The sequence below is a fragment of the Oreochromis niloticus genome, linkage group LG2 (genome assembly GCF_001858045.2).
Source record: "Oreochromis niloticus isolate F11D_XX linkage group LG2, O_niloticus_UMD_NMBU, whole genome shotgun sequence".
Classification (NCBI taxonomy): Eukaryota; Metazoa; Chordata; class Actinopteri; order Cichliformes; family Cichlidae; genus Oreochromis; species Oreochromis niloticus.
In genome coordinates this window covers 23,184,865-23,198,943 of record NC_031966.2, presented here as the reverse complement: position 1 = coordinate 23,198,943, position 14,079 = coordinate 23,184,865, and the positions used below count along the sequence as shown (strand labels likewise).

Here is a 14,079-nt window from a genome sequence, read left to right as displayed (position 1 = left end):
AGCATAAACTAAAAATAAATATTAAGCCCTACAGTCTGCATACACAGTATTTTCAGTACTACCAGTGGAATCAGCTACACTTGAGACTGCCCATTTTAAATTCTTGGTGGTTTTTCAAAGCAGCAGGTTCTCTATGTAGCGTTTTACCTCAACTCTCAATTTCTTCTTGATTATTGTCTCAACCTCCACCTTCCTCCTCTTTTCATCTCTATAATTACCAAGTTGTATTTTCAGGCACTCTACAGCTCTCCCTCCCACCCTCACTTCCTGTCTCTCTGCGGAGTCCATTAGAGACCACCTCTATTGTGTTTCTCTAGATCACCTGGACGGAAAAAGCTGAATAGGAGAGAAACGTAGGATGGAAGAGATGGTGGGGGAGCTGAAAAGACTCCAGCTGGGACTATTTGTTTGGACCGGCCTACCTTTTCCATCTTTGCAACGTATCCCCCAAACTGTGTTAAAAATAAACCACAATTTCCTGCCTATCTGATACCATCAAGGAAAACACTAGACAAACACCACCACCACCTCAACTGAAATAGGTGCATCTCTGCACATTTTTGTTCCAAGTGTTAAGGTGCACATACACAATGCAGCACAACTCCTGACTAACAATATTCTACTCCAGTCTTGTCATTTAATCATTCCGTTTCTTTAGCTAAAACTCCAAGGGCTTTGGAAAACACACAGAGGCATTAGCATATTTCTTGTGATAAGAGTTGATGGTGCTCATTTCTATTAAAATGGAATTGGACTTCTTCTTTGCATTTGTATTAATTTTCATGCTTTAGAAGAGGGGTCTTGAAAACAAACAAGAAACGGAGGAAGGTGCTGAAGGGTGGAAGACGTTAGTGAAAGGAGAGAGAAGGAGAAATGAAAGCTCCCTCTCGCTCTTTGTTTTCCTGGCATTTTGGAAGCTTTGTTTCTCTTGCTCGCAGCTTTTCACTGTCCACCTGGGAAAACTGATTTATTAACTTTGAGACGTGTTATATAGCTTCCTGTATGTTGGGGAAAAAGTCCATGGACTTTGTTGGGAGTGAAAATAAACTAAGAAAAATAAACTAAGAAATTCAATTTCTCAGTCATTCTAGGGGAAAAAAAGCCTTCTTTTATATTTCATTAAACATAATGGCAACTTATTTTTCATAACAAAATAACATCAATAGGCAAGTGCCAGAAAACAACAGCTTAATTTGTGTAAGTTTGGGCAAGAGAATATGTGAGTGTATATGTGAGTGCGTGCTACCTGGCCAAGTAATCATTACGGATCAGTAGTAGATGCTGCATCAGGGACAGGAAGTGGCCCTCGGCCTTGGAGTCCTTCACAGTGTTGACCAAGATTTCAAATATATCCCTCACATCATTGAAGCAAAAACAGTTAAGGCCCAACAGACACGATCAATAGAAGAATTTAACACAAATATGAGAGTCACATACACAACATCTAAAGAGATGACAGTCAACAACTGTGCACTGTTCTGCACCAACATCAGCTGCATTTTATTTCCACCAGACTATTGAGGCAAAACATTCAGGCACACAAATGTCCTTGAAAGAAAAGCACATTTGTTATTTTAATTAAAAACAAATTGATCAGAAATGCTGTAAATAACAATGAATAATGAAACAAATCATTAATCACTTATCATTTTAAATGGAATATCTACATCAGCGTACAGAGCACCATTTTCAGCTGTATTCCAAAAGCACATTGTGTTACTAATCATTTTTTGGCCTTTTTGAGACTATAATCAAACCTACAAAGGCTGTCGCTGCAGACACTCAATTAGACATTTTTTGATTCTTTAATCAGCACAACAGTTTTCAGCTGCACCAACATAATTGCAAATGGGGTTTTTTTTCTTATGGACAATTAGAAGCAATTTTCTAATAAACTTGCATTAGGGAACACAATGTGCCATTGGAACACAGCAGTTAAGGATGCTGAAAATGGGTCTCTGTACGCCTACGTAGCCATTCCATTAAAATTCATACGTGATTCATTTAATGATTCCATTAACTGTCATTACCAAAATTTCTGATCAATTTAATGTTATTTAAGATTTTTTTTCCCCCTTCAAAAACAGAAATGTACATTTCTAAAGCACCCTAATCTTAATAACACTAGTGTATAGGATAGGATTTAATTTTAACACCCATTTAGTTCTCTGACATGTTTGTTCATGTTTTCAGATGTCTGTACTGCAATATTCCTGTGTTTAATTCATACCCCAGCACACGTCCTTCATTGTAACATTCTGTATGCACTGCGATGGCAACCCCTGGGAGACATCTGGTGTTGAAATTCAGAACTGCATGTCAAGAGCAGCAGGGAGAAGTACATTGTACTTTGTGAGGTTGAATTCTTTTCAAACTATCCACCCTGGACACTACCCTCCTTAGAAAGGAAAAGAGGAAGCACTGTGAGAGGTAGACGATAAACATCCTGTGTTTTTATAGTGTGGTTCATTCAGATTATACCAAAATTGAATAAATAAAATACCAATTTTCAGGCACTAAATCCAGGTCTAATGTTCCCACATTGTTAATGCATGAGCAGTAACATGAACCATCAAGTTCAGATACATTAATAGAAATGAATAGGTACCTTTTGGGCAGCCAACTAAGTGCTTAGTTATTTATAAAGAAAGAGTAGCAACAGAACAAGGTTGGTAGGATGGTTTGCCTTTTTTCTCCCTTCTTACAGAATTAGATGTGCCTAAAGAGTTCCACTAAATGTACCTGATAAAGCGAGATACACATACACATCAGAAATACTCAGTATTACATTTAAGTCTTTGAAGAAAATGGCCAGGTTGAGTATAGGTAAAACAAACTGCCCTAGTGAGGACAACTAGAGGAACTGCTTGACTAAAGAAAAGTGTAAAAAAAAAATTTTAAATTAAAAAATACAATTGCTTATACATATACTGGTGGACCGGATGTAATTAAGAAAATGAAGCAGGTGAAGGTTTTCACTTTCCAATGAAACTAATAAAACACTAAACTTGAAAATTACAAGAAGGCCCAGATTTTATCATGCTGATCCTCTTTGTTTTGAAGGACAAAAAGCAAACATGACAGCTGCACAAAGGAACAATTTTGCCCATTGGAAGGATATTCCATTTCCATTCGGATGTCATCCAGACGTGCTTTGAGGTCCTCAGAATCATCTTCAGCCTGCTCATCAAACACTGTGAGTTGCACCCTCAGCTCTTCATTTTCTATCTTTCGCACCTCCTGCGGGGAAAGGAATGGGATGCAGGCGGAGAGATGAAAAATCACGATGGAGAATAGCAGGAGGAAAGTGACAGTCAAACATTTTTAGTTTGAATGCTTGTAGAAAAAGTTTTTACAGCATGAGTGTGTGTTAGCCCATCAGGGAGACAGAGGCATCAATATAGGGAGACACAAACATTAAAGCTGTGAAAATGTATGTTATTGCAAAGTCACCTTTGAAAGAAATCAAGTGGGTTTTCTGTACCTTCAGCTGATCTCTAAGACCCAGTCTTAGCAGTTCAGAGCGAATATGGATTCTGAAGTCCAGTTCTTCTGCACGGCTGATCAAGGCGTTGATTAACTGCATGCAGCCACCCTGCCAAAAACACATCACAAGTCAGTTTTATAGTGTCTTTATACAACATAACCCACTTAGAAGTGCTGTCGATCAAAGACACCCGGGCTGGGTCATATGCCAAACAAAAGCACATGTGAGAACCTATAAGTGGTGAAATATGGGTATGCATTTGAATATGTACCTTAAGTGCAATGCTGGTGCTCCTCATTCCAGTAAGAAGTGGCTGAAACCTTTCAATGTCCTGTTTCTCTGCCTCCTCTGTAATGGCCTCTAAAACACGCTCGTGACTGCAAAAAAAACAAACAAACAAACAAACAAACAAAAACGGACAATCATACACTTTATCTAAAGCTTCACTACATGCTACATTTTAAATCAATACATGAATACAACATTTACCCTAAAAAAAGAAAAGAAAAAAAAGAATGGAGACTGAGAATATGTCACTTCATTAAAACAGATGAAGAGAAATATGATGATAAGCAATTACTGATGTCAGCAGAGCAGTTCATCACTGTCAGCTGGTCTAATACAAGCCTAATATCCAAACTGTAACAGTTTCACTAATACTTACAGGTTTTCAGGATGCTCCAAAATGGAGATGGCAGAAAGAAGCTTGACAGCATCCACCATCATATGAGGCACCTTTGGGTTGATGGCTCTGGTTAGCAGAGGAATTCCCTCAGGTGACTCCAACATGGATTTCAGACCATGCTAAGCAGAAAAGGAAAGAGAGAAAGTAGACTGAGGTAAAGACTTCCATTTTTCAGATTATAGTCTTCATATCAGAATTTAGTCCAGATGAAATGTACTCCACTGCAACAACTATGGAAATTGTATACCAACGTTTTGTTTTGATGAAAGGGGTGGAACAATCTGACAAAAGCTGGCACTTTGAAAGCCATGCAAAAATAGCACAAGTTACCGAAGTGCTATCCATCTGGATATTATTACTACAGGCTGTTATTAGGGACAGCAACCACACAGGCAATGACATTTATTATGTCAGTACCCTTTAATACATTCAAAAATTATTTTGGACCAATAATGTCATATTTATAACTAAATTATGCTTTCTTCTATTATTGAGTAATCTTCATCGATCCTCAGCCAGACAATGCAAATTAGCTTGACCAAAATTAAGCCAAATTCAAAAATAAATATATATATCCATTTGACATGTTATGTTTTCTCCAGAACTGACTTTGGCTTTACCTTTGTATTATTAGCAGGTGGATAAATATAAAATATTCCAGAGTCTGGAGAAGTTTCTATAAAATTTCTTTTTTCCTAGGATTACATACATTAGTAAACTCTATAGATACACCATTCTCGACCTTCACTGTATTGAATTTAGAGTGCCATCTGCTACAATGATAAAAGAAAATGGGCCATTAATTATTCTATAGTTATATTACTTCTGATACGAAACAAAGGATTAGGGATTTAGATGTTAGAAATTTTCTTACCTTGTTGTTCATAAAGGCTTTAAGACAGCGAATGATTTCATGTTGGCATTTCGTTCCAATTGGCCTGGTTGGTGAAAGACCAGAAAGACATTTCAAACACACTGCTAGAATATACAGTTGTTTTTTGGGGGGGTTTAAGTAACTTACGTGTATTCCTCTTCCTGGAGTTTTCTCAGCAGATTCAGAAGCAGAGCCAACCCTTCATCTCCAAAGTTCTGTACCCAACTGAAAGTGAAAGATATTTTCCCATACATTAAGAAAAACTGTCTGTCACAGCATGCATGAATTCATGGTTAGATTTACTCTCTGGATTTGTTCTATGTGCACACTTATTTTGGTAACAAGATAGGAACATTTCTATATAGTTATAGGTGAATGAGGCTGATTAGCATTAAACATCAGATATAATGCAGAATTAATAGTTGATATAAAAAAAAGTTAAAGTCCTTAAGACAGTGATGGAACTCCAAGCCATAACATTACCACCATGATTTATAGTGAATATGAGGTTTTCCCCCTAAAAAGCACAGTACACTTTAAATCCTAGCTGAGAGCATATATTGAGAGCATATATTACAAAATGCCTGGGGTTTCATTTCTAAAACTTTATACGTTCTTCAGTAAGTGTGTGTGTGTGTGTGTGTGTGTGTGTGTGTGTGTGTGTGTGTGTGTGTGTGCATAGAAGCTCCCCAGCACAGGCAAAAAAACAAACAAACAAACAAACAAACAAAAAACACTGCTGTTTGAATGTTGAAGCATCATTATACTCCACTCTCTCTTTACATTACATTTTGACAACCTGGCAACATTTCACCCTCTCAGCAAAGTGTTGCCAGTTTCCCCCTTCACCAGGAGTGTCATACAGGTAGATTTATATACATCCTAAAATTTGTGTGGGAAATGGTGTACACCATTCACAAAATGCACAAACCAGAACGGAATTAAATCCAACATCTGGTCTAAATTTTCGGTAGCAAACTGTACCCCCCCCCTCCTCTCGGGGTAGCAACGGCTTTTCCCCGCTCTCTCATTCTAAATATATGTTGCAAGAGCTTACTGTATGTGATGAAATTTTGAATGGGAGAAAAAAAAGAAAAAAGAAAAAAAAAAGATGGTGCTCTCAGGCAAAGTTTTCTGGAGCAGCCAGTCTTGGATGAATTGGTAGTTGTTTGTAACCTAAACTATAGATGATTTTCCTCAATGATGAATGAGTTTCAATAGAATGTAAAGAACCTTTAAAACCCCTTGCTAACCCACAGGCATCGATAAACCGAGTACAAAGTCTCAGATGTAATTTGAGTAGATTTATGTCAAAATTAATATGAGTTTGAGTGTGATATTGATACTTTACACCAAATCCCCAAATTGCCAAGGGTAAACTGTAGAGAGACGTTACAAAATGTTTCGTAAGTAACAATGTGTTTCAATGGCCATGCAAAAAGGTGCTGGGCATAGCTAAGAGTTAACTAAAGGTTGACATTTAGATTCAGGTGAAGTTATGCATCAGTACAAAGACTAAAGACTTGACCATGCAAGGTAAAAAAAAAATTTAATTAACCCAAGTATTTGCTTTGCCACAGCTGGGTGGCTTCCAAAATAGCAAGAGATAGATAGACTGGGAAATTGAAATACACACAAATGTTTTAGATAGCAGAAAATTGCTTGTGAGGTGAAGAAATAATGTTTATGATTGCACAGCGAGTGAAAAATGCTCCCCTGGATGTAGGCATACATGTTTGCTTGTCAATAACACAAAATAAGACTTCTTAAGGATAACTCCAGAGGATTTACTGCAAGATTTAAACCCTAGTGAGCTTCAGATCCTAAAAGCTGAAGTTGGAGTTCACAAAAACATGAAAAAATGTAGCGTTACAAAACAAAGTTTTATGGACTACTAAAGCAAAAATCAACCAAGCATCAACTACCTTGCAAGCATGGTGGTAATTTTGTTATGGCTTGAGTATGCATAGCTGACAGTGGCGCTGACACCACCCACAAAGTTCTTATTATATCACTGTAAACCTACACTGATTCTATACTGAGCCTTGCTATATTATTGTAGTTAGTATAATTTATTTTAACCTGAAGCACAGAGCCAGAGCAACAAAATTGGGTCCTTGTCAAAATCCTTTTTTAAAATATGTATGTATGTATGTATGTATGTATGTATGTGTGTGTGTGTGTGTGTGTGTGTGTGTGTGTGTGTGTGTGTGTGTGTGTGTGTGTGTGTGTGTGTGTGTGTGTGTGTGTGTGTATTTTACCTAACAGGGTTGTTATTGAGTGAAACTCTTAGAGATTCAAGACAGCTCAGCAACTGTGACTCTCGATAGTCTGCTTTTAACTCCTGGATGTACATCATGGCTGACTTGGAACTCTCCTTCTGGCTCTGACCCTAATCGACAAACACAAACAAACACAGCAGGCACGTAAACACAAAATCACTTAGTGTTCTGCATTTACATATTTCTTGTTACAGGATATAATTGCTATTATTTCTACACGAAAGCACAACAGTAGAGCATCAAGGGCAAAAGTCAAGAGTAATTTGAAATTTTGATATGCGAATTAAAGGGTACTGTGTGTAGGGTTTTTCTCCTAATAGGCTTATTTTACAGTTAAATGAACTGTATTAGCAGTCATCTGTGTATGATTATGTAGGGCCTTTGAGCACTTTGAGTTTGTGAACCCTTTGGAATTGCCAGGATTTAAAAGGAAGAAAAGACTATTAAATAATTTCTAAAGGTCTGGGTTCTCATAAGTCCACTACATACTTCCTGATACATTTTCTGGAAGTTGTTTGCTCTTGTTGTAAATGTGACATCAGCAGCTAAAGGTCAATGGAGGTTGTTGCTTCTATATACAGTTCTACTATTACTGAAGAATTCACTCATTTTTTCAGAGTTTGAGTTTGTTTTAAGATGGGCATAAAATGTACAGCTGTTGTTTCAGTATTTTAATTGTGTTTGTGTTTAACTAGGATTTTGATGAAAAAGAAAATCTGGAAATTTCAGAAGGCTTCACTTGCAAATGTGACTGGCTCAACCAAAAGCATTGAAATAGTAAATACATTTGTGTTATATCTAAGCCTATGACAACAATGAAAATAACGCAGACTTATGTTGCATAAACTAACGCAATTCTCTTAAGGCTCACTTTTCAACTGTATGACCAGCAATGACTATACTTTAGTTTTGCTTCAGTTTTTTTTATGATAACACTTGAGAATAACTGTTAATAAACAGTAAATGGATCATTAATACCAAATAGTTACTGTAAAAAGGATAATTAGTGTTTACATGCCATTATTAATAACACAATTTGCACTTTACTTCTAATTTGTTATATTTAATCCAAGTCAATCCTTTTCTAAACCCAGTTAAATAGCTTTTCCTGAAACTACCTTTTGCTCTTTAAAAAAAAATTAAAAAAAAATAGATCAGTCACTACAACTTACTAACATTTACAAATGTTATAAACATCAACAGCAACATAACTATAACCATCCATCAATTTAATGTATGTAAACAGTAAATACATATTAGATTAGTTATTAATTTACTATTTATTAATGACTATAATGGCCAAAATGCTTTGGAAAATGTATTCATTCTAGCCAAAGGGGGGGGGGGGAAGAAAAAGAAAAAAAAAGAAAAAAAAAAAAAAAGGACTTGCTTTAAACCGCCAGCACATTCGCTCTAGCACCCTGTACTTGCTATATTTATTTTAGGTATTTGAGGTACTGACAGCTTTAGATGTGTGGAGGTACTGGGAGACCATCTCTCGTTTGATCAAAATGTCTTTCTGTCTCAGAGGCTGCTGCTTTTCCTCATTTAGGTTCATATCCACCTAGAGTAAAAGACAGGAGGAAAGAAAAATAATCAAGTGGAACAGAAATAAACATTTTGAGAGATTTAGCATAAAAATCCATTTGTGTACTCAAGCAATAAAAAAATAAAATGCGGAAATATAATCCATATATCTGATTAATTACATTAGGGGAGACAACCATCTATTAAGAGTCAGCTGTAAGACACAATTTCTTACTTGTTAAAACAATCACTGGATGTGACTATTTAAAAACCTTTTCCTTTCAGGATTTCAATCAGTGCCATTTGCTTGTCTCAGGAGATCAGTTATTTGTTTTTTTACATGTCTGTAAAATAAACTTTGCATAAATGTTTATTCTGTCAGCAAGACAGAATAAACTTTTATGCAACTTCACGGTTCTACTGACAGTACAGCAAAGGAAATTTGAGGCTTAAGGGTAACTCCACATGAAGGGTGTTTAAACTGTGAGAAATTCAGTACTTTTGATTGGAATAGGCCAAGTTTCTGTGGCTGTACAGGCAAAGTTATGAATACTATATGACACCTCAAAAGCCAAATAATTTTTTTACAAAAGTGTGCATATACTCTTTTACTGTCTTTCTCACCAGCATCTGTTCAAACAGTTCCAGGACATATTCATCAGAATGATCATTCATCATGCCACTCTGAGCACTGATCTCATAGCTGGCAGCTGAAGAGTGTCGGTGACCTGGCGGTGGTCCAGGCTTCTCCTTGTCCTTTTTCCTCATGCTGGTGAAACGCTCCAACTGGATTAGCAAACAACATGACAGAAGAACATGACAGAGAGAAAAGTGGTAAGAGGAAAACTACAGAGAGTAACCACTGCTCTTATGTTAATGTTAGATATCAAACCATAGTGTTAAAAACTCAAGGGACATTTCTCCCTTAGTTTGATATTACATTGCCCCTTTCAGACATGTACCACTTTCCAAAGACCAGGCAGTAATTTTACTTTGTTTCAATCTAAACACACAACATTGACACTGTGCAGTGCTTAAACAATATCAGCCAGCAGCACAAGATGCAAAAATAAAGTAAAAATACTAAGAAGAATTGTGAATGCAAGGGACACATAACTTGAAGGCAATCTTACTTAATCTTAATGCTAACTTTAACTCACATTTCCCCCTTTTATCTCATCTTCTCCACTTTCTACAAGCACATAGTTCTTTCTCTAATTGTGTCTCCACCATCTCTGAATTAAGCCGAATTAAGTCACATATGGCTGATATAACACAAAAATGCCACTTTAATAGGTCAATGGAGCCAACTATCTTACGTATTCATGTCTGAAAAGGGAAATTGTTTACAAGAGCAGAAACCTTTTTAAAACTTGAGATTATTATAGATTAGAGAGCTCAAAAGTGGTTTTGCCGCACAAAGTCACCATGCTGACAGAGCATACTCAAATTTTCCAAGAGTCTGGTAGATCTCACTTTCTGGCTTTAATGACTTTGAGTGGTAAACATTCAGTATTACCATCGAGTGTTATTTAATGTATTTAATACATTAAAAAAAGCAAAGAACATTAGCTTCATCATGCATGTAAGCTTGGCACATAATACAGTGACCCTACATAATGACTCAAAGAAAAATCTGGCATCCTAGCTGCAGGCACATGAAGGCATCACTAGTTTATGTGCCAAGCATTTCATGCTGTCAATGCACATCTTGAGAACATGTACATTTAACTTCAGTATAGCACAGGACAAAACACAGATACCAAACAATTGTGTTATGGTGGGTTAGGCTTGTGACAGACAGTGAGGTGACATTAAATGCACAACAGTTTTATCTGACACACAAGTCAAGCACACGTTTGACAGTGACAAGCTGTAACAAACCTACCTCATCAGGAATCAGCCGTTTGAGTGTCTGTAGAAGAATGAATGAGAGGGAGAAAAATGGCAAAAAAGGGGGAAGAAAAACCAACCAGATGGCAGGTAAAAGAAATGAAAAAGAGGAGGGAGGAAAAAAAAATAAAGAACCCATTAGATAGAAATCAATGATGGGAAGAAGCAGCTCCAGGAAATCATCTACAGAAGTAGATGATTTCCTTCATAAGTAATTAAGTAATTAAGAAAAACCCAGAAAAAAAAGAAAAACTTAATCATTAGCTCTTTTCGCATCTACTCAAAGACCAATGCATCTAAATTAAAGACAGTCTAAGCTGAGGTAAGGAGGACATTTAGAAACCTGCAGGTCATAGGCAGTCAATCATCAACAAAGGTGAAGCATGGGGGGGTGCAGCTTCCTATGTACAGTGAAGCTGCACCCCTATTAAACTGTACATAGGAAAAGTAGCACATCTGTATTTTAGAAAGAAAGGGAAAGCATCATCATGTCTCTGCCACTAGAGGTCAGGCTACACCCATTAATGTTTCTGTAGGGAATTAAAACAAGTGGACTATATAGCCCTGACAAGCTCTATGTATGAGTAAAACTGAATTGAAATCAGTATAATAAACCAAATATCAAACACTAAAGGCATATAGAAAATTGATGCTTTCCAGAATGTCATCAGTATTAAAGTAACACAATTTCAATATTCAGCTCTTAATATCAAATTTCTGATTTAATATGTTGGGCGTTTTTTGTTCTTTTACAAATTACAAAAAGTATTATGGACTTCCAAGTGTTATGTTGCTAACCTACAACACAAACGCTTACTTATGCCTGACTGATCCTACTTAACTTTCAGTTTTGTTCTGAGCTAAAGTAGTAACAATGACCAACACAGAAAAGCTTAACCTTTATGAATTCGTTTAAGAAGAAGCACAAACAAAGAGCAAAGCAGGACAAATTTCTTGGACTTTCTTCTATAGTGGAAGAATAAGAGGTAAAGAGCAGGGAGGGGAATAAGAAGGCACATTGATTATGGGGAAGACAGTTGAGAAAAAAATGCTTCCGTTTTCACAGCTGCCATTAAATAACAGACCCTCAGCTCATGCACACAGGCACACACCATGCAGATGCCATAAAAGAAGGCTCGTACACATACAAACAAATGTTGTGGTGCTACAGTACTCCGCCCACAAAACGGAAATATACAGCTGACAGGAGGCACAGTGGATTCTGGGTAATTGCATGGGAAACTGAACAGTAGTCAGGAAGAAAGCAACACAGATACATGTGGGAGAGACACACAAAAAACAAGCTTGAATTTGACAAACTGTAAGGTTCCGCTTTACAAACCACACGTACAGTTAGGGAAATATGCAATGACAGACACAACCAACTACATTTTTTTGAGCCGGAAGAGTCATGAAGAGGTGGGCTGGACCAAAATAAACAAAAGCATCACTAAGTTAGAAACACTAAACCAGGGGTCCCCAATCCCAGTCCACGAGGGCCGGTGTCCCTGCAGGTTTTAGATCTCACCCTGGGTCAACACACCTGAATCACATGATTAGTTCATTACCAGGCCTCTGGAGAACTTCAAGACATGTTGAGAAGGTAATTTATCCATTTAAATCAGCTGTGATGGATCAAGGAGATATCTAAAACCAGCAGGGACACCGGCCCTCGTGGACTGGGATTGGGGACCCCTGCACTAAACTGTTTAATGAAAGAGTAACAGTAACATCACACACTAGGCCACAGCAATAGGACGCCTTTTAATAAGCAAGGCAAGTGTTAAGTGACGAAGACATACTACTACAAGTAACAGTGGATCTGAGTCATAACGTATATAGAGCAAACGATTCAATTATTTACACCGCCCCACTAATCCTTAACATAACACCAAATTAATCCACTTAGGCTCTGTTTAACAAACAAAAACAAACAAAAACAGAAAAAAGGCAATTCAATTAAAGCAAAACGCATAATCACTAAGATAGTAACACTGACTAAAGTGTTTGGTGATGATGAACAAAATTTTAAATCAACAACCCAAATGACGGAAATATTCATATACCAACTTCGTGCTATTTTTATTGTATTGTTACTGTAATACTTGTGGGTTTACCCTGCTGCCCAGACAAAACCACCAAACCAAGGCATCTGGTTGGAAACTGACAGACATTTTCTACAAATTTGCAATATACAAAAAAAATTATTAGATTGTCAAGAATTAGCAGAAAAATCTGTAATGAGAACTCCCTCTCACAGGGCACTAAAGGTTTTTTCCTCTAATGTAAATCAAACAGCAAACTCAACTCAAATTGCTTAATTATAATTTAAAGACCTCCCCTAAGCACAGGCTGCTAGTTAAATGAGCATCTTACCATCTACAGTGAGCTCATTAGATAAAGTAGTACATTTTCGGTTTCCTCTTTTTGTAGTCTGTGTAAAGCATTAAGCTGCCAACACATCCCTAAGCAAGTTTTTGTAAACTTTCATAACATGGACACATGCTTTGACAAAAAAAAGAAAAAAGAAAGCATGGCAATTAAGTCCTTTTGTTCAAGACACTTTATTCAACCTATCCTGTGAGTTATGTTTAATCAACAGTGATGACAGTTGCCAGCGAACTACTCCGTGCAGCGGATCTCCTAATGATCACTTTTCACTTAGGGGTGTTCCATTTTTTAATGATTTTAAAATCTCTAGAGTGTTCATTATTTATTAGAACTGTATTGTAAAATTCTGTCAAGTAATACTTCTCCCAGTATATTGACAACTGTAGACCATACCAATTCCCCCAGTGTTGTTAACTCCCATCAAGAATCTGCAGCAAAAAACAGCAAGTTTTCTCAAATTCGGCTGATTAAGTGGTGACTGGTGTGATCATAAATAACTATAAATTATAAGGAGTAGGCTGAAAGAGGGAAAAACCTGAAGACTTAATGTGTATGGGTGTCTACATTTCTGATTACATGCGCAATCAAAAACCAAAACTCAACAGTTATAAGTGAGGAGAGATTTACAAACGCAAGACGTCAAGAGTGCTGCACTGATTGCTGATTTGCAATTTTAAGTCCAGAACAGACACTCTGTGATCCCTCAATGAAATGCCCTTTACAAAATGCCAACACAACTGGTTACACATACAGTATATACATAGTAAAGGGTACGTATTATAGAGTCCTAAAGCCAGTGGCAAAAATAAAGGCAAACAGCTTTTTCTGCGTGTCTGTCTCAGAGACCAGGCAGCTGGAGAGAATCAAATCAGCAAATGCATTTGGCTTATGACAGCAAAATAATGAGCCAGTCACACACTGTTGCCATTTCTGTGTATGT

At 37.0% G+C, this 14,079-nt stretch overlaps 1 protein-coding gene across 1 annotated transcript in view; it reads right to left on the bottom strand.

Moving 5' to 3' along the window:
- diaph1 (diaphanous related formin 1) overlaps positions 1 to 14,079 on the bottom strand; it is a 95,468-nt gene that overhangs the window by 61,452 nt on the left and 19,937 nt on the right. Inside the window, 11 exon segments of the mRNA XM_013271015.3 lie at positions 1,247 to 1,363; positions 3,122 to 3,240; positions 3,485 to 3,595; positions 3,759 to 3,864; positions 4,152 to 4,291; positions 5,047 to 5,110; positions 5,194 to 5,271; positions 7,308 to 7,438; positions 8,791 to 8,892; positions 9,480 to 9,641; positions 10,744 to 10,770. Coding sequence (XP_013126469.2) covers positions 1,247 to 1,363; positions 3,122 to 3,240; positions 3,485 to 3,595; positions 3,759 to 3,864; positions 4,152 to 4,291; positions 5,047 to 5,110; positions 5,194 to 5,271; positions 7,308 to 7,438; positions 8,791 to 8,892; positions 9,480 to 9,641; positions 10,744 to 10,770 — 1,157 coding nt within the window.